The sequence below is a fragment of the Eleginops maclovinus genome, chromosome 18 (genome assembly GCF_036324505.1).
Source record: "Eleginops maclovinus isolate JMC-PN-2008 ecotype Puerto Natales chromosome 18, JC_Emac_rtc_rv5, whole genome shotgun sequence".
Classification (NCBI taxonomy): Eukaryota; Metazoa; Chordata; class Actinopteri; order Perciformes; family Eleginopidae; genus Eleginops; species Eleginops maclovinus.
In genome coordinates this window covers 25,415,934-25,441,738 of record NC_086366.1, presented here as the reverse complement: position 1 = coordinate 25,441,738, position 25,805 = coordinate 25,415,934, and the positions used below count along the sequence as shown (strand labels likewise).

Below are 25,805 nucleotides of genomic sequence, written 5' to 3'. Positions count from 1 at the left end.
CAACAGTATTTCATTGTTTCCTAATTATTTTTTCTTATTCATGCAATTTACCTACATACATATTTACCATTTTGTCTTCTGCTCTATTTATTTGCTCTTTTTTATGTTCTTTTACTTTTTATGTTAAGTATAAGGAATGTTGAATTGTTGGAGGTGCCTGAGACCTCAGATTTCCAGTGCCAGGGCTAAGCCATAGCTGCCCTGCATAGGACAAATACAGTTTTGATAAAGTTAAATTAAAGTGTGTTTTGTGACTTTGACCACCAAATTCCAAATAGTCCATACTTCAGTCCAGGTAATTGTTTGTGTCGATTTGAATAAATTCCCTGAAGGGAACAGACGGACAGACAACCGGAGGCATGAAAATAAAGATCAATCAATAGTACAATTGATGTTGAGTAATATATTTACTCAACATCAAGCTGAATATCATCACAGTATAATCCATAAACAGTGCACATGAGGACTGAACTGGCCCCTAGCCATCAGCTGACAGTGATCTTATCAAAGGCTTACCAGCTCCAGCAGCAGGTGGATGGAGAGACCCTCCTCTGGTGGGGGGGGGGTTACAGATGGTACCTTGCATGATGAGCTGAGGAATAGATGCCTGGTGCAGCCCGGACTCCCTGAACATCTGGCCCACACTGGACACATGCAGCTTCACATGAATACACAGCAGCAGTGCAACCAAGTACATTTACTTGAGTACTTTACTTGAAAATGTACTTGTACTTTACTTGAGTATTAACATTTTCTGCCCCTTTATGCTTCTACTCTACTACATGTCAGAATGAAATATTCACTGCATTAAGTTATATTACATGTTTATGTGTTTATATAACACTAATCTACTAGTCATAGCATATATTGTGCTAATATGCTAATACTCCACAGAGAAAAAGAACATGGAAAAAACTCTTATATGTATTTGTTAGTAATGAAAACGGAATATTATAAAAGGAATATTGAACAAATCGAGTATTTGTATTATTGGTACTTTAAATACATGTTGCAGCTAATACGTCTTTACTTTTACTGTTGAACGCAATCCTTTCTCTTGTCTAGTGAATGATTTTAGACTGTGAAGCTGAGGGGAAAAGAGGCATGCAGTGATGGTTTGAGCTGCAAACACTCCCCGCCCCCCTCTATCAGACTAACGCTTACTGTCACAGATACCATGGCCTCACTGTGTCGAGAACTATTATCACATTATCATTAGGCCAGATTCAGACATCACCTTTATAAATAAATAAGCAAATGATCCGCAGAGCTGAGCGGAGGCAGCCCCCGGAACAGAAGCAGAGGAAACATCAGCTGATACACCTTCCAATCCAACAGAGGCTCAGTGGTGAGGCTGTCCTGACAAGCTGTGAGAGAAAACATCTGATGTGTAGATAGATAGTATGTATATTATACACATCTGCCATACACATCTGTTTATAGTACACATATCTATATGTTATACACATCTGCCATATACATCTGTTTATGCGTAATATATGCATCTGTCCATACCTCCTCATTCAACAGTGTAAAGTGTTTAAATATTCTCAATGTATTCCACATATGTATATATTTCACATCCTCAAATCTTTATTGTTGTTATTGTAAATATTCTTCTCTCTTTTTGCACTATTTTATTTATCTTATTTACACCATGTATGTTGAGTTGTTGGAGGAGCATGGGATATAACATTTTCATTGCCAACATATATGTTGTATATGCTGTGCATATGACCAATAAAGCCTTGAAACCTTGAAGAAAAAATATCCTTTGTATTAAGTAGTCTTTGAACTGTGGCAAATTAAGTCTCCATCTGTGTGTGTTTGGTCACAACATGGGAGTTTTTTTCTCACGTGTTTAAGATTTATTAAGAGACTGTGAGGATCCAGTTATTGATGTTGGGGATTAAAATGGAACACAGAGCCTTGAGCAATATGTGTGTTATGCATATTTACAGAAATGCTAAAATGTACTTTAAACAACACAATCTGATGTTATCCCCCACCCTTTCTTTTTCATTTTTGTTCAACGCACGCATGCCCTTCCTGTTAAAAACAATTACTGTAATCTTTTCTGTGACAGATGCTCTCAATTATTAATTATGTGTCTCTCGGGTGATAAGGCAGAACTGCTAAAGGAAGATAAAAACAAAGATCACTGCATGCTTTCACAGTATGAACAATGCATCTGACACACATGGGGACTGAGCTGTGGGTGATGAAGCCACATTCTGTAACAGTGTAGTGTGTTAAAATATGGGAGACATTTTTTGATGTTGCTCCATTGAATCTGTGTTGTCGTGATAAATTCGATGGCCCTGTTGCGAAATAATGATCTCTAGACTTTATTTGACAAGGTTAAAAATATTGCATATCTTAAATGATTGTTTCAGACCTCATCCAAAAGCAGAATCGACTTGATACATTTGGGAATGCTAGTATAACAATGTTACAATGTAAATAAAGATGTATATTACGAAGCACATGGGCAAATTACAAGACTTCCGGGATCTTACAACAGTTTGTTATTTGTTTCATTTTCATTACAAACGTTTTATACTAAAAATGTTGATGTCTTCTATTTTAAGTTAACATTGTAGTGTTCTCTTACAGAACACACTTTAATAAAAGGTCATATTGTTGTTATTTATTTCTTTTATACCATTCCTGTAGATAACTGTTTTGTAATGTGCAAGTTTACTCTTTTTCCTTTTATCTGTGCCTTGCAGCTGTAAGGCCTTTCTCCGCTATTGGACAAAAAAGTGCTTTCTCTTCTGATTGTATTTGCATTTGATATTGAAGTAATCCAAAAGTAACGGAAAGTATGTAACATTACTTTTATGCTGCGTGCAAATCCAAACATAGGAAAATTATGTATTATTTTTTGTCACATGTTGTAGCGTGCTGTTTTTACTAAATGCTTTGTGCATTTTCCCCTTCATTTACTCAGAGAAACAATACAACTATATACATAAACATTCCTTTGACCTTTATCTATTCCAGCAGGGTTTGCTTTTAGGTTTTACTCAACTTTTCCAGCCTTGCTTATTTAAATGAGTGCCCTTACCTGCTGTATAATTATAGTAAGTCACACCCAGGAAGCTCAATCCTCTACGGTTGACCAGCTGAGGAGTGTGGTCTCATGTGTTATCGCACAACACTGAAAACTCAGATATGCCAATTTCAGATGAACCAACGAGGGACAGTTTATATCTGTATCCATGCTGAGGTTTCATAGATAAGTTCTTCTGTTTGACAGCTGTTTATTGTTAAAATTGTTAGACGATGTGCAGTCAAATGTTCTGTTTTTGAGGAGGATGGTGGTCTCTGATATTACTGTTGTTTTTTAACATAAAGAACAACAGCTATTTCGACAAAATTGCTGCTAGGATTGAAATAAGCATTTTGTATTATCGACCTGGGAGTAAAAATATTCTCATGCTCTGCCATCCATCACCTGTGAAGTGAAGCAGGGTGTCTGATTTGGTTTTCTGGCTTTTTCCTGTAGCACTGGATCATCAGTCTGTGTTAGACTTCCCATAGGCTACTTGAGGCCAATGCATCCATTCAAAACATTGTCGATACAACATAAGCCAGAGAGGACTTTTTTCAACCTCCATTTATCACAAAAGAAGATTTATTCAAAGCACATTATTTATTGTGGTGGCTTCAATCGATTCAGATAATGAAATCAACCTAAAAGTTTAAAAATGTAAGTCCCCGCAAGACCAAGTGCTACCGTGGTGTCCCTGAGCAAGGCACCGTTCCCTACACTGCTCCCCGGGCGCCGTATGTATGGCAGCACACTGCTCCTAACACTAGGATGGGTCAAATGCAGAATTCTCGAATTTCCCCAAGGGGATTAATAAAAGCACATCTTTCTTTCTTTCTAATACTCGTAGGTGGGCCTGTAGAGGATGCGCACTCAAGGTTTCCTTAAATCCCATATGTCCGATCTCCGGCTCTCGGCTCAGTCAAATGAACAGAAAGTAAAAATAGATCTGGATTCTGCTTTTAGCATGTTTTAGACAACTTTTAATCCCTCATTTTTTAATAAGGGCTATCAAAGTTTTTGTACTGGGTAGTTTTTACAACAAAATATAATTACACCCTGATATACAGACGTCCTTTCCAAATGTAAGTTAATGGGAAAAAGTATTTTTCAACGACGTCACGGAATATACCGTAAGTGTAGTACCTCAAATTTGCAATGGATGGTTCTTACTGGTCCCAACATCTCTCTTGAGCCAGTTTCTCCACTTTCTTTGCCTTTTCACAGCCATGCAAGGTGAAGTCTGTGCTCGAACTACGGCAGGATGTTGGGGTCAAACTTGGTAATGTGATTCATTTGCGTTATTTATTTTTTTATACTAAATATCCAGACTAATCAGTCTTGTTTTTTTATTTATTGTTCTCAATCCATTTGTATTTTAAGAAGAAGTTGAAAAGGGCATTTTTACAGTGAAAACTTGTGTTCGTTGTTGTGTTTGACTGTGGTAATGTTAGTCAAATTAACCCATTACTCTACATGTAAAACTGGACCAAAGATGACATGTCGCTTGAAGTAATCATAGAAATAAGTCATCAGTAGTTGTGGTACCTATAGTTTTCCAATACTTCAGCAGATGCGAGTTGTTTATGTCTTCACAGCTCTAACTTTGTGATGCAGAAAACAAAGCAAAGGTCAAACGGTATGTGCATTTCCACAGGAGGCAAGGCACTCTACCTTATGGACAAAACAAACTTCAGAGAGAAAACCATCGATGATACAGTTTGCAGTTGCAGTCACAGTTTATGTGCCTTGCTCAGTTATGACGTTATTGTTATAATCAGCTAATACAAGCCCTCTCTCCGATGTATATCATATTATATAACAAGATATGTAATTCTATGTTGCTAACAAAAAAAAATCTCGGAAGACTTTGCCCCCTGAGGAAATACTTCCAACTCACTGCAATTTCACATTTCCTAACCTTCCACCACGGCAAAAGGGTTACATTTAAAGAGTACAGCTGGAGCTGGTGTAGTGTTGCTTTTCTTTTGAACTCACCTTTGCCTGATTCCTTGTTCAGTTGGAGCTCTTGTGTCGGGCTCTAAGTGCAGCCCACGCAGCCTCCGCACAATTACTGCACTCTCCAAATGTCAACTTCCCACTGTGTCGCCACTAAAAAAGGAAGAGAGGAAAGCAATACAGCAGGACACACAGGCTCTGATGCACCTGTTTGTTCATATGCCGCATCTGACATTCACAAGTGACAAAGGAGATCGTTCCACATGTGTTTATTATAGTGATTTATTCCCCACCCCCACTGTTTCTCACAGAGAGATCCTACAAATCAAAACGAAACATTGACAACTGGATTTACATTGAATTAAAACAAATACAAACGTCAACATTAACATTTAAATGTACATTCAAATACGATGGAATTATACACCTGGATTCACTACAATATCAGTGCAGGCTTCGTCCTGGCAGCCTGGAGACTCGAGGAGGAGTTCCCCATAATTAACGCTGCATCACTTCCTATGATGCTCTTCTTCAAATTCATGCCTTATCCTGGTTGGTGGCATGTGGATAAGACAGGTTAAATTTTAAAGTTAGATGAATGTATTCAAAGTGTTGCAGATTGCCATGAGACAGAATTCAGTAATCTCAATTCTATGTCAAAACGTTATATTAAATGTATTCTTTACCGAACTGCAATACCAAACAGTGATACAATAGAGTGGTGAAGGATGAAATAAGTTAGCATCCTCACGTTTTGTTCTACGGTATAAAGTACGTCAGTAAAAACTCCGCAGGTAAATGTCTGAAGCTTTTATGTATCATAAAACGGCGGTTGCTTACAAGTGACTAATAAGACTATTAAACATTACTGCGCTGGACATGGTCTGGCAGTGGCTCAGTCAGTTGGGGCTTGGACTGTGAGGTGAAGGTCGCCGGTTCAAGTCCCCGAGCAGATGTAAAAATAGAGTCTGGACTTGGAGAGGTCCCAGTTCACCTCCTTGTGGAGACTATCCTGCTGAACAAAACGTGTGAAGTATCATAAACGTGTGTTTAGCACAGAGCCTGTTTGCTGCAATAATCCGAAATCCCATTGGATTTTGTAGAAGGGGAGTGCTTGTTATGCTAACTTCATGGTCAGGTTAAAAAATATGTCTTCACTGCACCAATCTTTTGCAGTCCATTTAGTACACTTTATTAAAGCAGAGCTACTAATGCTACTACTACTGCTAACTTTTTTTTTTTTTACAGTATTCCATCAGTAATTTAACGTTGATTCTGCAACATTATTTCTCATTTTTAGATAAATAATGTTGAATTTCTTTAAAACCTTGCCCAATTTTTCTTCTATTAATAATCCAGAGTTATTTGTGATGACGGAAGAACCACCTGTCTTTACTGCAAAGCACCTCAGCAAAACGAAGGAAACCAAGCGAAGCTGAGACTTGTTGGATTGGGCAACTTTGCAAAAAAGAATCCACAAAGAGAGCGTTAATAATCCCAAATCCCAGCGGAGACGCAGCCTTGATGCATTTCTCTTACAGCTGGAGAGCCTCACCACGGAGTAAAAACAGCGGCAGCCCTAATGAGGAGGAAAGGTGTCTGGGAAAGCGCTCCCACAGACAACATGAGGAGAAGAGCTCCTCCTCATATGCTAATCATGTCCCGAGCTGAATAACTAGCAGCTGGATTAAAACCAAATGTCAGAACTGATGATGATGAAACCATACACGGGATCTACTTCAACAGAGTTAACCTTCCCCAGCGCTGCCAGATAGATTAAAAGATCAAAGTCATTGACATTTACAATAATGACCCCGTAAAAAAAAGAAACGTATCAAAGATTTATGTACATATTAGAGGAGGCGAGAGAAGCTCTTAAAGTGAATCTGAAGGGGAATGTCTCGGAAGTGGAATTGACTGTCAGTTTTTGGCAGATCAAGCCAACGAAATGAAGGATCCAAATTGAAGAGAAATGGAAAGAGGGAGAAAGAGTTTAAGTGAAACTGTGGAGTCAGTAAAAAAGCTTTCCAGCTACAGAAACTTTGAACCCAAAGAAGATTGGGATAAAGAAACAGAACCCTATTTTCTTTCTATGGAAGTAAGTCCTCGTTCTTTTCCCTCCCTCACATCTATCAGCATCCTGAAATGTCTTTGGTTTTGTGGCGCCGTTGGAAGCGCGTTTCGGCGGGGTCGAAGCCCTGCTCATTGGCTCCGAACAGAGCCCAGCTGGGGGTCTTGGCCATGTAGTCCAGGGCTGAGAAGCCCTGCTGCCCCCCACTCTCCTCCTGAGCCTGGACCAATTCCTGGAAACGCTCGTAGTCGATCCATGTCCACCACTCACCATCCACCCTGAACTGAAAACACACAGAAAAGAGGGACAGGAGGTAGTTAAGCGATCATTGGTTTTACACGTTTAAACACTGATTTAGCAGAGCGTTCTTTAGGTTTTTGTATATGTAAGTGGTCTGCAAAGGCTAAAATTCCTGTGTTTCCTCCAGAGGGAGCTTTCTTCCCACACACCCCCCGTCTGAAACGCCTCCATTGGACTCCTTTGTTTGTTAACATAGTGACATCACTAACACTTGCACTTCTATTGGCTTGCACTCCAACATATTGTAGGTGATTGGCTAAGAGGCGGGACATCTCTAAACTGTTGACCAATCACAACAGAGCCGGCCAGCCAACCAATCAGAGCAGACAGGGCCCTGGTTTCAGACAGAGGGTGGAAAGAGGTGCTGCAGCACAGGCAGGATGAGAAACATAAAGAGCTTTCTGAACATTAAAGCATGGAGACATGTCCCAGGAGAAACATTACACACTGATATGAACATGAGCAAAAACAGTCCCCTGAAGAAAGGTTAATCAACCAGTCATTTACATGAGCACTTCAGTCCATCATGTAGATGTGCCAAATTTAGCTATAAATGTAAATGTTCACCTGCAGTTCTTGGCAGGTTGATGGCATAAAAAAAGAGCATATTCAAAGCACAAGTACAGCACATATTAGGGCCCAGATACAACATTAAAAGCACTTGAATAAACACAGATAAGAGCTAGCAGGCAAAACATCATAATGCTTTCAACACTGATTTTTTTAACATATCTACCTTTCACTATGGTGAAAAGCAATCAAATCATTACCTCTGTCTAATGTATTGATCTGTAAAAGTGAAAAGTAAGATCTCTAAAGGTGTATTTGAAACATTACGCAGAGTGAAATTTAAGTCATTTGTTTTAAAAACGTTTAAAATGACCCGCACATGAGCACAAAAGCTAGTACAGAATATCAAACTTTATCTTTATAGCACAATTTATACAAATGGACGTAAGCCATACGCTTGGATAAACATAGAAAGAATGGACAATTACTAAGCGAAGAAAGTAAGAAAGTGTTTGGTGTCCTAAATTGAACCAAAATATATTTTTTAAACGTGATCAAAGACACCAAATCTGCCTCTTGCGATAAGTTTAATCTTTAAATAGATTCACTAGCTCCACCTCCTCACATCCTCCTTTTTATCAATCACCCCTCGCACCTGGCATCTAACTTGTTAAAGAGGAAAAAGAAGGGAAAAATGGACAGAAGGTGTAAAAAAGTAAAAACCTTTGATTCCCCAGAATGCGACAGTGCCCCCCAATCGATACACTACTTTGTTAACTTCGTGGTTTGCACAGGAACACTGGGAAGGAACAGAGAGCAAGCTCAGTAGGTACAGCACACCCCTCTGCTCTGAAGCAGCGTGTTGAAAATCCGGAGCCTTTTTTTGTTTGATCACTCATGGGTTTTATTTTGACAGCATCCAAGTGGTGCGTAGTTACCCCTGGGGACAGATGTTTTGCTTTTAGCTCTCAACATTTAGCATCCAAAAGCTCCTTCAGGTCCAGGCCTGCTGTTCCTAGAGCCCCGTGAGCAAAGCTTCTTTAAAACTCTCAGGCTCACTGTGAGCCAAACATCTTGCTCACACGGGGAGGGGGAAAGCACCGATATTACATCCAGACTTTCATAAGGATGACACAAAAGCACTCATAAAGGGCTAACATTTATCTGGCAAGTTAAAGACTGTCCTCCCAGACACACCGGCCCTCTGAGGAAGTCACAGCGTTGAGACTGCAGATGCCTTCGCCTGCCTCGGCCATTAGAGAAGAGAAACCCATTGCATTGCTAATGAGGCCTGAGAAATGGGGGGGGGGGGGCCTATTGGGAGTTAATGTTTCTGGTAATGATGTTTGTTTAGCCGGCGTCTCTTCAAACACTTTCAATCTCTAAGCAACAAAACCGTGCCGGTTGTTTTTTACTGACAGCGCCTTTGCTGAGGATCGCTGAGAACGGATCGTTCACCGAGCGCCACAGGAGCCGCCGTCTTTATGTGCACGTGCCAATGAGCTGTAAAGTACTTCCCCACACACACATTTACAGAGAACTAATGAAAGACCTTCACATCTCCTCTGTTCTCGGAAAATTAAATTAAAGTCTTTCCATGACGGCATCGCTCTGTCAAGACGATTACCGAGAAACTGGTGCCCAAAAGGGGGAACAATTTATTAAATATACGTACTTATACGTAGTCTTTGAGTTGGACTGTCCGTTGAAGTTGGCCCAAAAAATGATGTATAACCTACATTATTACTTTTAATGTTGATTTTCCCCGTAACAAAATGATGCCAGAAAACAATATTTCTGTTGGTTAAAAACTGTATAATGAGTCCAGAAATATGAAGATGGTGTCAGATAGAGCATCAGACGGCAGAGACAGCTTAATTTTTACGGAGAATAAATAGGGAATGGATGTCCGGTGGGTCTGCCGATGGATGAGTGCAGCAGGCTTACGCTGACACTGAGATTTCTGAATTACATCCTTTCTTTTACTCTCCTTTTTACTGTAGAGGTAAAGAAACTGGAACTGTTGATGTATTTGTTGTTTAAGTTCAAAATATGACTCATTTTCTGCTTCGCTCTAATGCAGTATTTTCGCGGGAAAGTGGGCGGGGACGGAACTTTGTTAAGAAGTGACGTGAGCACCCTCATACTATATTTTTGTAGAAAAACCTCTGACGACTATTAGTAACTTTTTAAGCTGTGCCATCTCTTAACATTCTTGTAGAGAGAGATTTAGTTTTGCTGCCAGTGTTTTGTTTACACCGCAGAGATGCTAATCAAGCTAAAGACAAATCTGGAGGACACACAAGATGCTGGATAAACTCAAGAGACGATAGATTTCTTTGTGATGACTCATGGCGAAAAGAAGATATATATGTTGGTTCTCCCCCCTCTCATCGTCTGCAACAGAAGATCACTGGTTGATACGGGGTAACTGCGTTGGCCAGGAGTCAGACGGAATAACTTGAGAGTAGTGTACTGTGCTTTATGGAAACATGGCTCGATGGGATATCCTTTAACTGATGACAACGTTTGCATCGTTGGCTTTCAGACTGCTCGGGAAACCTTTCCATCAACAAAGTTTTCAGCAACAACCTTTTCCTTTGATGGCTTTCGGGCTGATAATTTCCCAGACGGATTAATAAAGTACTTTTATTGATTGATTGAATGCTTGACTGAGGCCATAACAGATTCATTTCTCTCATGATGCTTCCTCTGTAGTGTTGCTACTAAAATTGCCTGTAAAAACTCAATTCTAAACCAAAGAAGCAGAGACACATGCCGAATGGGCTCTGTACTAGTTTGTATTAAGGAGAGGTCTTTCTGTTCATGTTGACTAGCTTAAAACTCAGTGTCATGATCTGCCAGATGGAAGGGCAATTACTATACGTCTTTAAAGACATTTGTGTTCCTGATGGTGAGTATTATTTGATTAGATATTTGAGCGCAAAAAGGGTTAACTTCCCTCGGAGACACAACAGGGCTACGGATTTGTAAGTCAATAAAGGATTATCTCTGTGACTGTGTCGTTTCATTACAGCCTCCTCTGAGAGAAATGAGACTGATAAGGATTGGAGAGAATGGAGGATAAGGGGGAAAAGATTGGGGAAGGGAAGGAGAGATGAAAGAGAGGAGAAAGCATGGCAGAGAAAGTAGAATGAGGGGTGAGGGAGCTAGAGGAATGCCTGTCAACGGGAAGAACCCAGGAGTTAAAAAGGAACTAATGATGATGATGTGCAGGGAGGATCTACACACACACACACACACACACACACACACACACACACACACACACACACACACACACACACACACACACACACACACACACACACACACACACACACACACACACACACACACACACACACACACACACACACAGCTCTGATGTCTTATAAAGAACTACATCAAACACCGATATCATCCAACTGGAACTCGAAGATCTGAGAAATTGCAGTAAGTATGCACGCACACACATTCACTCACAATGAGACTGATCTGCTCTTTCCTGTGATGCATTTCAGCTTTTCAGTTATATAAGTTAACATAAAAGCTAGGAGGACTTCTTATTCCGGATTCTCTACCTGCTGAGACTGCACTGCACAAAAACATTCACGGAAAAATATCCCACTCCCTTTGCAGGAGGAACCTTAAACAAACCTTCAGGTCCAAAACTCTACTGGATTATTGATGACTGCCTAGAAATGGAGAGTAACTAAGTCAAAATGATAATAAAAAAAAGTTTTCAGTATCTGTGTAGTCAGGATGAACAAATAAAATAAAACATCATTTATTTTTCATCCTGCATCAGTTTTCTTTCCGTTTAAGCATAAATTTAAGTACCATTTCCCTTCTTATCAATGTTCAAAAGCTCTTTATTTTTCAGATACTGCCCTCTTTTCACCCTCTGTCTGAAACCAGAGCCCAGTCTGCTCTGATTGGTTAGCTGACCAGCTGTTTTGTTATTGTTCAACTGCTTAGAGATGTCCCGCCCTTTAGCCTATCATGTACAATGCTTCGGAGCGCCAGCCAATAGAAGTGTGAGGGTTACATAGTGATGTCATTTTGTTTCGGTAGTAAACAAACGATTCCAACGGAGGCATTTCAGGCAGGGGGGGGATGGGATTTTAGCCTTTGAAGACCATTTACATGCACTAAAACGTATATGTACACACTACAGGAAAGGGAAAAAAAACAAAAAGCATCTTTAACATTTCATTTTACAATAATACCCTGGCTACTCTTGATACACACAGCTTGGAGGAAAAAAAGTATAATTGAAGGTACAGCGTGTGTTTGAAACCGAAGCTCTCTAGCTCTGGTTATTCTCGGACTGGCCATTATAGATGCCAGTAAAAAAAGCCCTCAAAAGACGTAGTGAGTGCAAAACGCTGTTCATTTTTCTCACGGTGCCTACGACAGAGCTATTAGTTTACAGAAGATAGATGCTGCAGCAGAGCAACAAGCACTCATACTGCCACTGCCTGACTGACGGCAGGGAGTGGGAATTTGTGAAGAGTGTGTGTGTGTGTGTGTGTGTGTATAATAAGACATACTGACAGTTGTAGGCGAGGAGGTGCAAATGATTGAAGGTGTCAGGAGCTGTTGCACAAATGTCCTGTGGTTTATTTTTGAATGATAGAGAAGAAGATAGGGACAAAAGAGGAAGGTAGAAATCGTTTCCGGGAAGTACTGATTGTGGTATGTGAGGATGAAAAGAATGAAGTCAATAACTGGCTTTTTAAACACCTCTTTTGTCTGCTGGAGAGTCTGTGTGTCATCACAGAGAAGGTAATGATAGTGATGATGATTTGGTTTGTGTTACATATACATTTGCTCGCAAGTCATTTTGTCCATTGAACCAGAAGTGAATTTCTAGAATTGGATGCAGAGCGCGTAATTATTTACAACCAAGCTAGCTGCATAGATGAAGGCTGGCAGTTCACGTTATGCATATTTCTCACAGAGTATGATTTCCCTTCTTATTCATGTTCAAAAAGTTCTTTATTCTTCTCATACTGCCTGTGCTGCAGCACCTATTCTCACTCTCTGTCTGAAACCAGAGCCCAGCCTGCTCTGATTGGTTAGCTAGCCACCTCTGCTTTGATTGGTCAACTGCTTAGAGATGTCCCGCCTCTTAGCCTGTCACGTACAATGTGTTGGAGCGCTAGCTAATACATACATTTGCACGCAAGTCATTTTGTCTATTTAACCAGAAGGGAATGTCTAAATTGGAATTTAGAATAAACACCCTTCAGAATGCAGAGCGCATACTGCTTTAAAACGGAGCTAGCTGCATAGATGAATGCTGTCAAGATTCATCCCAAAGGCCATAAGACTATTGAACACCTGAGTTTGCACTCTTTTTATTTTTATTATTGTTTTTGTTTTTTTTGTCTTGTAAACTGCACTGTTGAGGAACATGCAATCTATCATACACATAATAACACCGTAGTTATGTAGAGGTTAGAATAACTTGCTTACAATGTTAAAATGCTGATTTGCTGCAGCTGAAATTGATGATAATGGCATTTGTTTTGCAGCTATTAAAGGTCCCCTATTATGCAAAATGCACTTTCTGCTCTCTTTCATACATGAATATGTGTCCCCGGTGTGAAAGGAGATTCACAAAGTGTCAGAAAATACAATCCTCTCTCTTGACCTGTACCCACATCTCTAAAAACGGGGGTACAAACGAGCTGATCCAGATTTGCTTCGGTTATGACGTCATAACCAAAATGTGGGCTGGCTTTACATTAAGATCTTGGCAACGTCCCGCCCACGTGACACGTCCCAACCTATTGTCCCCCATAAACAGTCTTGAGCTGAACCCCCTCCGCAGCACCTCTGTGTGTCTGTGTGTTCAGCAGGATGTCTGCAGGAGGGACTTAGAGTTGTTGTTTATATAATACATATAATGTCTCTGTTCTAGTGGTAAACACTGAGAAGTGTTTCAGAAATAATGCTGGATGTGGTTTGGAACATAACATGGGGTTTAATCACGGCAGCATTTAGCTGAGTATCTTCTCCCAGTAGAAAACTTTCACAGAGGAGAGAGAGCTGCATGACGCTCCAAAAGGGCGTGGCCAGCTTCAGGTCAGCTCAGATTTAAAGCGACAGTCACAGAATCAGCACTTCAAGAACAGGGCTGAAATAGAGGAGGATGAGGCATGCTACAATGGGGGATCTGTTTGGTATTTTAAGCAAAACAAAAACAAAAACGTTTTGTATAGATATGGCCCTACAATATATTGTTCAAATATAGCATAATAGGAGACCTTTAAGGTAAGGAATTGGACAACTTAACATTTTTGATCTAATTTGTGACGCTAGGTAAGAAGTCGATGAGGATAGTTATTACAATTCGTCCTGAGGGACTTCATTCAAAACGATAAAGACGAAACAAACAGTGATGCTTGAGGAAAACTCACCAAAGCCGTCAGGATTCATCGTCTGGTGACAACAATTTCCTTTCCTTACACTGGACATTGCACAAACATTTGTAAAGATATTTCAGTTTGAGCCAAATCTAAAAAAGTTATGTGGTTTCCAGCTAAACTAAAACAAGTAGTGCAGTATAAACTATAATTATAAAATGTGATTTATTTTGTGCAACATAACAGTGTCCACATTTTACATTATTTTTGTAAAGCAGGCAAGAGTTCAACTTGCAATGAAACAGACAAACATGTAAAGTGAGGCCAGTGTGGTAGCGGTTGTATTTGAAATTTATCCTAGCAGGGCGAAAATCCAAAGGTCTCAAAAAATACGTAAGATGTTTATGAAGTCTTATGAGAAAATAAACCCACTTCTCACTTGATTTATTCCCTCAGTAGACTTTTTTTAAAAACAAGTTTATGGTCTCAAAATGTAGTTTCTTTTGCAATTCAACATACATATATGTTATGCAAATCCTGGTCCCATTTACAGTAAAATAGGAGGATACTTTAAATGAATAGCTGGTTTCCACTGGTCTGGCTCTCCCTTTTTTTTATGTAACAACTTCACCCTTCAAAAGTGCTTGTTCATTACATGCTAGTAACATATACAGCTCTGGAAAAAATTAAAAGACCACTTCAAATTGTTCTTAAATCTAAATCTCTACATGTATGGCATGTATTCTATTCCGGTGTCGGTTGAATTCCAACACAGAGAAATGTTATAAGTAGTTTAAAGAATAAAATAAATAAAAATGAACTCAACTCAAAGACATACCTATAAATAGTGTGTCATTATTGAAGAGATGCTGATTATCTTTGACTAATCATTTTGTTTACAGAATAAGACAACTTAGTGAAAAAGGCATCATGTCTCAGAAATACCCATGAGTAATGCTAATGGACATTTATACTTGCTAGCATAGAGGACAGAGGGAATCCAAAAAGTATTATTATATATTTTAGCAGTTCGGAAAAAAAAGTTTTACACCTAAAAAGTGTGCTGGAAAAGAGAAGTCTAGCATTTTTTAAAACTTCATCAGGTAATAATTTAATTCTGAAATGATCTTTTTCGGAGCTGTTTCTATTTAATGAAATTGAATCAACAAACTGTGACATCTTTGGAGTAAAATTTAGATTTTTAGTGTATACTTTGTTACATTGCACAAAGCAAAATGAAAATTCAGATCCAGAGCAGCAACTTCATATGATTTGTTCTGCAAAATAGTCTCAGCTAAATCTTGAACTTGTATTACAGAAGCAAGATGCACTAGGCTTCTTTGGACTGTTTACTTTACATAAAAGCATTTTAATGTGTGGTAGAAAACTTAGGGACTTGACAATAATGTGCATACTTCCTCTTCCTGTTTTCCCTCCAGGCAATGGGGCCATGAGTTGCCTACAGACACCCCAGATGAAAATACATTTGTATAAAGTCTTGTTAAAATAAAGTTCAGATAAACAAAAACAAAAAAGGATTGGGAGTCTGGCAGCTTAAATAAACTGACTACATATTGAGGTGTGGGTGCGTAGTTGGCTTAGTTTCTACCCTGTCAGAGAGAGCCAGGATGGCAGTTCATCACCATTCATTAATCATTGATAGGCAGTTGCCTTGGCAGAACCCACCACCAACTGATCCTCTCTCTGAACCGCGGTCAGACTAAACCACTGAGATGGTTGCAAATTCCAAAAGGGAAGCAGACAGGGGTTGCTTGAATTAAGTACATTTAAATGATAAAACAAGACTGAATCAAAACACCAATTTAAAAAGGTGCAGTGAGTTTCTGAGCTGTCAGGAGAGCAAAAAATGGAGATGAAGGATGTGTGTGTTTGTGTCTGAAAAGAACTGCAGCAGAATCACAACAGATGCAAAGCAGTACACCAGGTACACATTATTCACTAGAGGGATGCTAAACTGTATCCTATGACCACAACTTAGAAATGCTAATGTGCAAGAAGAGCAGCAGTCAGTAAGCTGCACCTAACACGATACAAAATGTAGTCTACCTTTTAAGTTCAAACTATTTTTTTGAATTGTTGTGCTGCAATTTCTGAATTTAACAAGTACAGGGTAGTTAGACCACTATATATTAATGAATGTCACCTCATGATTATGCTAAATTTGACACAGCTAAGTCTAACAAATATAAATATATAACAGCATATTGCCAAACAAAAAAGGCACACAATCTAGATCAGCGTATGAGTATTACTTATGGGTTTGTCTCTTTGTTAAAATTGACATAAATTACTGCAAGTGTATTACTTGCAAGCAACATGAATTGCAACAAATGCCTTTTATAAAAAAGCTAATAATTGTTCTTATTATTGATGAATCTGCTAATTATACTTAAACATTTGGACTACAAAATGTGACAACTTGGTAGAAAAAGGCACATCACCAAGTCTCAGAAATGTATGTACTTGCTAAAAAAATCAAAAATGATTCACATTAAAGCAGCTCGGACCAATGCAGTTTTTGTAGTAAGTAAGTGCAATAGCAACAATTTAAGGGCTCACTATGTATCAGATTTATGACGTTGAAGTAACTTGATCCCCAGAAGTTGAGGTCCTACCTTGGTGTGTGCGATCAGCAAACAGTTGGAGTGCTCGTGTTCGCAGGCGATCTCATACTGAGGCAACATGTCAGCCAGCTGCTGGACGAAGGTGACCACTTCCTGGTGCCAGGGTACGTTAGCCATGGTCAGAGTGCTGGCAGAGCTCTCCCCGCAGTACGTCACTCCCTGCGCGCACACACACACACACACACACACACACACACACACTCACACACACACACACACACACACACACACACACATCAGGAACAAAGCTAATAAAACACTACATTACAGCTCAGTTATTTACATCCAACAAACAATACAAAATAGCAAACCAAAAAGTGACTCAAGAAATAAACACGCATCACTTTTAAGGGAAGTAAAACACAAAGTAATATGAAAAGGAGTGCAGGACTGCTTAAACCCAAAAATGTATTATTACCACTTCCGATTCTCTTGTCTCAAATATATTTGTTAGATGATGAAAAAAAGATCTGTGGTTAACCCAAGCTGAAGAGATTTTCACCTTTTGTTCTATGAAATAAAATACATCAGTTTCTTTGCGTCATGAAAAGGTTGCTAACAAGTGACTCAATTGGACTACGTTATATCTTCAATCTAACCCGCTTTAGCTTAGCGGTGGTTAGCCATGCCACCGTGCTGTAGTTTGTTCATAGTCTACTCAGCTTAGTTCTGACATTGCATTTATGCTTTAAAAATCATAAAACCAGTGTTAATATGTGGAGATCATCCTGTTGAACAAAGCGTGTTGGCATCATAGAAGTGCCTTTGTCACAGAGTTAATTCTCTGCTAAATTCCACAATCCAATAGAAAATTCCAGTTGCTTTTTTTCAAGGAAGCCCTTGTAATAATTTCCGGGTCGGCCCACAAAAATACGTCATCACTGCACCACTCTATTGCCTTTCACTGCTCTGTCTCTGGGATTTATCCCAATTGCCAGGAGTTCAGCATGGTGATTATTAGGCTGCAATTTGAGGTTACCTGTAGAAATATCGGATCAGATCAACAAAAGCTTTTCATATGACTCAAATAATAAACGTAATAGAATAACAGAGCTTCCTTTACTTTAAAATATATATTTTAGTATACAGGATTGTATGATTTTAAGGAAACTTCCTGCACAGAAACAACTGCTACGGGACTTCAGAGCTGAATGACATGTTTGCATTGAGTGGGTGTGAGAAAGGGAGTAGGAAGCGCCGTATGAATCAATCAGAACCGCACGCTGGGTGCTGAGTGTTTGTGGTCAATAGGGACAAATTTGTGCTGTGGTTCCAAGTGATGAGGAGGGGGAAGCCCTGAACAACAGCTCCCCATGGCAGAGACACACTATTGATGAAGTGGGATGAGTGCAGAAAGGTGTGAGGGAGCCATGTGTCTTTGATGCCCACTGTGCACTGAAGGAATCTGCATCAGGACCGTCTCATACAAGACCTGAATCACATCGATCCATCAGGGAGTATTTGGACTGAGAGTGGTTGTGTGACTCCAACAATCAGTCAAGTTGTAGTGGACAATAACTTCGTGATTTTATCAATCAGCCAAATTATCTTATAATCATTTATAATCATAGTGTTTATGTATTGTGTCTTATGCTCTGTAGGTTGTATTTCTGTCTTATACAGGGAAGAAATAAGTATTTAATCAATTTTGTAAGTTTGTCCACTTAACAAGAAATTAAAAGTCTATACTTTTAATGGTAGGTTTATTTTAACAGTGGGACCGAATATCAAAAAGAAAATCCAGAAAAGTGCATCAGGTAAAAGATATAAATTGATTTGTGTTTAGTTGTGGATAATAAGTATTTGATCCCCTTGGAACAACAAGAATTCTGGCTCCCACAGAGCGGTTAAATAAGTCCTCTTGCTTTAAGAAACTACTCCTGATGTCAACTCGTTACCTGGATAAAAGACACCTGTCCACAGTCAATAAATCAGATTACAACCTCTCCACCGAGGGCAAGACCAGAGACAGGTCTTGTGGTCATGGTGGAACTAAGGGCTAAGGACATCAGGGACAAGATTGTAGACCAGCACAAGACTGGAATAGAAGACAACACCACCAGCAAGCAGCTTGGTGAGAGAAAGACAACTGGTTTGATTATTAGAAGATGGAAGAAGCACAAAATGACCATCAATCGCCCTCGGTCTGGGGCTCCACCATCTAAGATCTGGTGTCTTGGGGCATCAATGATCATGAGAAAGGTGAGGGGTCAGCCAAGAACTACACAGGAGGGACAGCAATCTGGCATAAATCATCTGTTCTCTTTTCTGAGATTAATGTTATGTATGCATGGTCCTTATACAAAATAACAGTGTGCTTGGTGTGGCTGCAGAAAGCTACCCTACATAATGATAATAATAGTTATAAACACGGTGTGTGCATGTAGACCAGGCAGCATGCAGTTCACTTCTAACTGCAGGGCTAAAAATACATAGTACAATATTTAAGTTTTTTGTCACACTGTGCTATCACATCGTATCGGTGCCAACATGCTGAATTTAAAACAGTCACAGTTGTTTTCTCACTTTCATATTTGCCACAAAGGCTTAATCTGTATACACGTAAATGCGCACACGCACACGCACACACACACACACACACACACACACACACACACACACACACACACACACACACACACACACTTGTGTGTCAGTGTGCAGCAGCTACTTGCTACTGTCTCTGAAGTATGGTCCAGGAACCCATTCTGATCGTCACCCAAGTTTAAAAATTCAGCCATTCTAGCTTTTTTCAGGCAAAGGTATAATCTCCAAAAACAGCAGCAAATAAAAGCCTCTGCACTGTAGAAGCCCATAGTGTATTCACTATTTATACTATTCGTTACATACTGCCTATGGATGTACAACTGTAAAGACACAAACATACCTCCGCCCCTCAAAGACTCCAACCACTACTATTTAAAATATTTATGGCTATTTTGGCTAGCATCTTTTGGTTACTATAACAATTTATGAACACACAGTAAGACACACACTACATTTATGCAGTTTTGCAGATTTAACGTTTTTAGACTGCAAGTGTAAATACGCACATTTACATTGAATTTTATGTCTTTGCACCGTCATTGCTACTACCTCTGCTTTTACCACTTTTATTTGTGTCTATTTTTTTACTGCAGTGAGAGTTGCCAAAGAAATGTAGTTCTACTTTGTATGATGACAATACAGATTTATTCTATTCTATAAGGTATATAATATAGCTTTTTATTACTGTCATATTTATAAACTTATGTTTTACCTATACAATCCACTGTGCTTTATTGCTTTTCCTGCACTTTCTGCTCAGCTAACTGCATTATGTTTTATTAATACTTGTCCAATGACAGTAAAGTTGAATCTAATCTAATATGCTGTCAGCAGTACTTTAGAAACACTGGAAAGTTCTGAAGTTTTTCTTTTGTATGACGTAGCAAAAACTTGTAAGACGACACAGCACGATGCTGAAACTATACATCACGTCCAGTCAGAAGCCAGCGGGGATCTGTGCCTCCAGCAGAGAAACTGCAGCCCTTTCTACAGAACTGAAACCAAAATCCTCAGGAAGGCTGCTTGAGATTCACCCGACAGAGAGCTTTATTCAAACAGAAGGTGCATCGTACCTTCACAGACGGAGAGAGAGAACGGGTGCTGGGCAGGGCAGGGCAGGAGGACGGGGGGGGGGGGGGCAGAATTGATGGGGGACCTTGGTGTTATCAGCATTGCCTGGAGACCCACAGAATAAAGATCAACTACCCCAGACTCAGAATAAATCCCCAGGAATGAGTGAGTCATGAGGAGGGAGCATAAGGAGGAGATGGGAGAAGATCTCAGAGATATAGCTGGGAATAAATGAAGTGTATCGCTGAGGAAGTGTTGAGAGTGTGTGGGGGGTGGAGGGAGAGAGTACGAGTCCTTTACCCATGTGCATGACTGAATTTATCTGTGCATGTATACCCTCTGCCTCTCTCTGGAATCCATTTCCCAAAGGAGGTGGGGCAGAGGGCAGGTAAGTGATATTGACGCAACGAGGGGATATAAATCACACATTGGACAACAGATAGTAAATTACACAGGCACCACATAAGATGATGGACTAGTAATTAACAGGTCAAAACAAAAGGTCCTAGCAAAGAAGGACACACAAACACACACACACACACACACACACACTCACGCACGCAATATATTACCTTTTACAGATCCACACCCCCTCTTGAAGTAGCTCGACAACATGATATGTCTATAAACATTATATAGATGGGTTGCAAATTGAAGGAAAACATTTAATAAACGACGGGGGAACCACTCCTGATTTAATCCTGCTGGGGTGAAATCACATGGAGAAACTTTTGAACATTCTGAAAGCTTTCCAGAACCATCTTCAAAACAGACATGAGGGCATATCTATGGTGCTAATAAGTCCAGTAGGGTTCCAGAGACTTGGAGAACGATGGCAAGGAGCACTGATAATACTTTATGAAACGTGAATAGACTAGATTTCTCTACTGAGAAAAATTCTAGACAGCAATTATCACAATTGGAATACTTTATTCATCCGGGGGAAAGTGGGTTTTGTTAAAGTTGCTCCATTTCACAATAAAATAAAAAATATTGAAATAGAAAAAAACATATTTAATTAATCATAGGATGATAATATAAACATGTGCAGAAGTAGGGTAGTAAAACATTAAACATAATTTAAAATGTATATTAAGAAGAAAATGTGCACGTTGTCCTTCCAGATGCTTTTCATTTTTCACCAGTTTATTATAATATGTTTTTATGGCAAGGGACGCAAGGCTTGATTTTATCTCTGGCTATATTAAAAAAACTGCAAAAATTAAAAAATGAAAGACACATTCTTACATTAGCTATATGAGTTTTGAAAATAGGTTCAAACGCTTTTATTTAACTACACAAACTGTTTGAATGTATTTTTTTAGTTATAATAATAAGGATCTTTATCCCTAATCATTTTAGACTTAAACATCAAACTATTCATTTGCATCTCCAGACCCCAAACTCCCAGAGTACTCAATGCCTGGGCCTTTCTGAATTGCTAAATGCATTGTTTAACTTGTCTGAAACGTTTTGTCTCAAAAGCAATTTACTATTAAAACCACTCTGAGGAACTGATGCTACCTCCATGGTAGCCTTTCATCAGTCAGGGCTAATGTGAGAGCTGGTGATATGAGCAACTCCCTCCATCAACCTGCCACCAGGCCATCCCGGGGCGCAGTCATTACTGAGTTCATGCTGCTGCAGGCGTTCCTTTGCCCAAAGCAGCAGCCGGAGGCTTCATCTGATCAGTGAAGAACTATAAACTGCTGTTGGGCAGGAGTAATAGAAATGGGAAGCAGAGAGATATAATCTAGAGACGAAGACAAGACAGATGAGAAAGAGACGGGGAGTTCACACTGACACCGACCCTCGACCTGTTTCCAGTGGGAACGGTTAAAGATGTTCAGGATTAGAGGAAGTACCAACTGTGATTTCAATTGTCTAAAGGTCAGGCTGTGAGGAAAAGAAAATTGTGATAGAGTTTATTAAGTTAGGGAGATTAATCATGACCCAGTCTGGAACTGCGTTTTGGATACATTTTAGGTCAAAGGTGGACATCTGAAAATGAAATACATTGATGCAACCACCACCTACTGATTATTTATTAGGTACGCTTAAACTGATGTCAGAAAATTGTAAAAGAAAGTTCTGAAATTGGTTTCCTTTAACAGATATTCTGAGGGAGGAAGTAACTGAAGAATATGATTATAACTTGCACTCGGGTATCATAGCTGTATTTGTATGATCTCCAATAATACTGAACCAAACCTCCCGTAATTCCAGCGAAGATTTTTACCATAGCTTACCATAGGAGTGAAAAAGAGGAAGGGAAGCGGAAGAAGTTGCACAAGCTACATGGACTGCACTGTCTGGAGACCTCTGCACATCAGTGAAAACCATCACTACCTCGCTGTAACGGCACACCTGCACCTGTTTGCTTTGGTTGTGCTGAAAACGGGCGTTATGCCCAACCACGTACCAGTTTCTTGAAGGTATAGTGCTCACAGTATGATAGCAGCAGAGACAGTATGCCCTGGGTAGCAAACATTATGTGCGTTGCAGGGTTTTGTCGAAACCGGACAACAGGAGCGTTGCGCCCTCAGACCAAAATGCAGATTTTCCCCATAAAATATTAAAGTGATGCCAGAAAACTATATTTCTGTTCTTCAAAAAACTGTATAATGAGTCCAGAAATATGAAGATGGTGTCACATAGAGCGTCAGACGGCAGAGACAGCTTCGTTTTACGGAGAATAAATAGGGGATGGATGTCCGGTGGGTCTGTTGGTGGACGAGTGGCAGGCAGCAGGCTTGCACTGAGATTTCTGAATTACATCTTTTCTTTTACTCTCCTTTTTTTGTGTAGAGGAAGTAAAGAAACTGGAACTCTGGATTTATTTGAGGTGCAATATGACTCAGCAGCTTTAAGACATGAAGACACTATTATTTACCGCTTCGCTCTGATGCATCATTTTGACCAAAAGTGACGTTAGCGCCCTCATACTATATTGCTATACTGCATTAGAATGACAGAAGCTTTGTCCATGCTTTAGCTAAGTGTTTGCATCATGCCAATAATTCAGAAAGCATGTAATAATGAAGTAAAAAAAACATCTGAATTCTCTTACCAGTTTGTCATTCTTCTTCTTCTTCTTTATTACAATGTATTTGTTTTATCTCCCCCCAACATATATGTAAATACTAGTCTTTCAACTTGTTAATAATCATGATAAATCTGATATTTTTTTTGGTGATTCATGTAATTATATTTTGAGTTGATTGACACCTCTTGTTTTGTGTGTGTATGCTTATTGATATTCATCTTCATGTTCTTAAGGGTAGAAGAAGATCTCATGATTGTATGTGTTCTGCCCTCTTTGTTTTGATAAAAGGAAGCAGTGCATGCAAAAATGTTGAAAATATGTGAGTGAAGTTTAATTATATTAACATCTCAGTTCTGTTTAAAGTCCGTCCATGTTAAACCCAGACACACGCAGACACACAAAAGCTTGATGGGTATCTCTAATCACCTGTCCAATCCGATGCGCCCTGCTGTCCTGTTAGTGTTGTGCTCTGTGTGATATAATGAAATGCCAGCATGGATCAATACATACTATTATGAGAAACCTTTTATAGGAAAAGCCAGCCTAGTATCATCTCAGGTGTGTGTGTTTCACCCATTGTTAGCCAATCATAAGCCCCATCATGAATCTAGAATTGGAGCAAGATACTGATTACTTAAAAGCAATGAAAGACGCCATGCAAGAAGAACAGATGAGCTTAATGTAGAGGAAATAAAGGATGGGGATCCTTTAATTGTGAAACAGCTTGTCGAATTCAGTTTTGCACAGATGGCAAAAAAAAAAAAGCTTTGACATTTACATAACATGATACATTTGATTGAGAGCAGATTTGAATGTGATGAACAGAATTGAAAGAGGCAGTGAGAAAGACATCTAGGGGAGCAGGGACTGTGGATTAAAGCATAGTTAGGGATACAATTTGAAATTAATACAAGAGATTTATAAACTCTGTGAAGAGAGTCAACGGATTGTACTTGAGAACTGACGAGGATACATTATGTTATCTGCTGGATGTGTGAATCTGAAGTTTCCACAATCATCGGTGTGTTTCTGAGGCTACACAGTGTAACATTTCAATGGTTTGTATACTGACAACTCCAGGATTCATCCTACTGCTTTCTAGCAGTACTGTACATGACTGGAGTTTAAAAAGATGTGTACAGCAGCTTTTTGCCCCCTTCTCCAACAACAGACTGCATTAGCCAGAAAATACAACTGGCTGTAAGACTACTTTCAGATGAATGGTAGTACCAGAGTATCTGTGCCATAAACTGCCCAAACTCATCAAATCAAAACTGTTAAACTCATACATTCATCTCGAGGCGGCATGGAAACACAAACCCCTGCGTAGGTCTGCAATGATGTCCCAGAAGCAACATTCTGACGCTGCTTTGAATTAGGTGTTTAGGTCATGAAGATAATTGTCTTGTTGGCAGAAAGTGCCAAGACAAACCAGATGAGACAACACAAGAGGTGCTAAGGGGACGATGGATGGGTTGAGTGTGAGCTTGTTCTGCCTCAGTGCCAGTGATAGCGACAAGGCCATTCTCATGAACATGGTAGTTCAGGGACACATTCATCAAATTAAGAGAAAACTCAAAGATGGACTGATAATATTTGAGGCGCCAAAAGCAAAAGGTAGCCGTAAAAAGCATTGCTTCTGGTAATGATGAACTGATGTCATTTTGCAAAAAGGACGGAAACTGCAATTGACTGGTGTGCAGATGTGTATAATGCTTGTAGTTACTTTTAATATGGGAGCATGCTGCCCGACCAATGAGATTCCCAAAATCTCTTCATGGTTTGAACGGTTTATTTAGTTTCCACACCGCATGTTGCCACCCTCTGATGGTCAAGGAACGAGTATAACAGCACTGGCCCCTATTTAACTAGAATTCTATTTTTTTTTTACAACCAGCCTCCATAGAAGGCCCACCCCTCAAGTAATTTCTTCAGTTGTTTCTGTTTACAGCTCTGAAAAGTTTTGTAATTTGGCAGATAGTGCTGAAGTGTCTATTTTCTAACTGTTAAATCAAAGAGCGCTCCAGGCAACACAATTATTTCAAGTTTGTATGGACATTTTCAACAGAGTAAGTTCAGTCATAACTATTTCTGTGGGGTGCTCCTAATTCTGCACCAGCAAAGAGAAGCAACACCAGAGGAAGAGAACCTGGAAAGGGAGAGTAAATAAACAAGTTTCTCCTGCTGCTATACAGGAACACTGTCACCTATACATCTTTCAATG

The 25,805-nt window shown here is 39.6% G+C and overlaps 1 protein-coding gene across 1 annotated transcript in view; it reads right to left on the bottom strand.

Moving 5' to 3' along the window:
- Positions 1 to 5,653: 5,653 nt before the first annotated feature.
- The window catches only part of tyw1 (tRNA-yW synthesizing protein 1 homolog (S. cerevisiae)), an 88,264-nt gene continuing 68,112 nt past the window's right edge, over positions 5,654 to 25,805 (bottom strand). Inside the window, exons 15-16 of the mRNA XM_063907686.1 lie at positions 16,909 to 17,076; positions 5,654 to 7,368 (exon numbers count right to left, since the gene is read on the bottom strand). Of these exons, the coding sequence (XP_063763756.1) occupies positions 7,147 to 7,368; positions 16,909 to 17,076 (390 nt within the window). The 3' untranslated portion in view covers positions 5,654 to 7,146. The remainder of the gene's footprint in view (positions 7,369 to 16,908; positions 17,077 to 25,805) is intronic.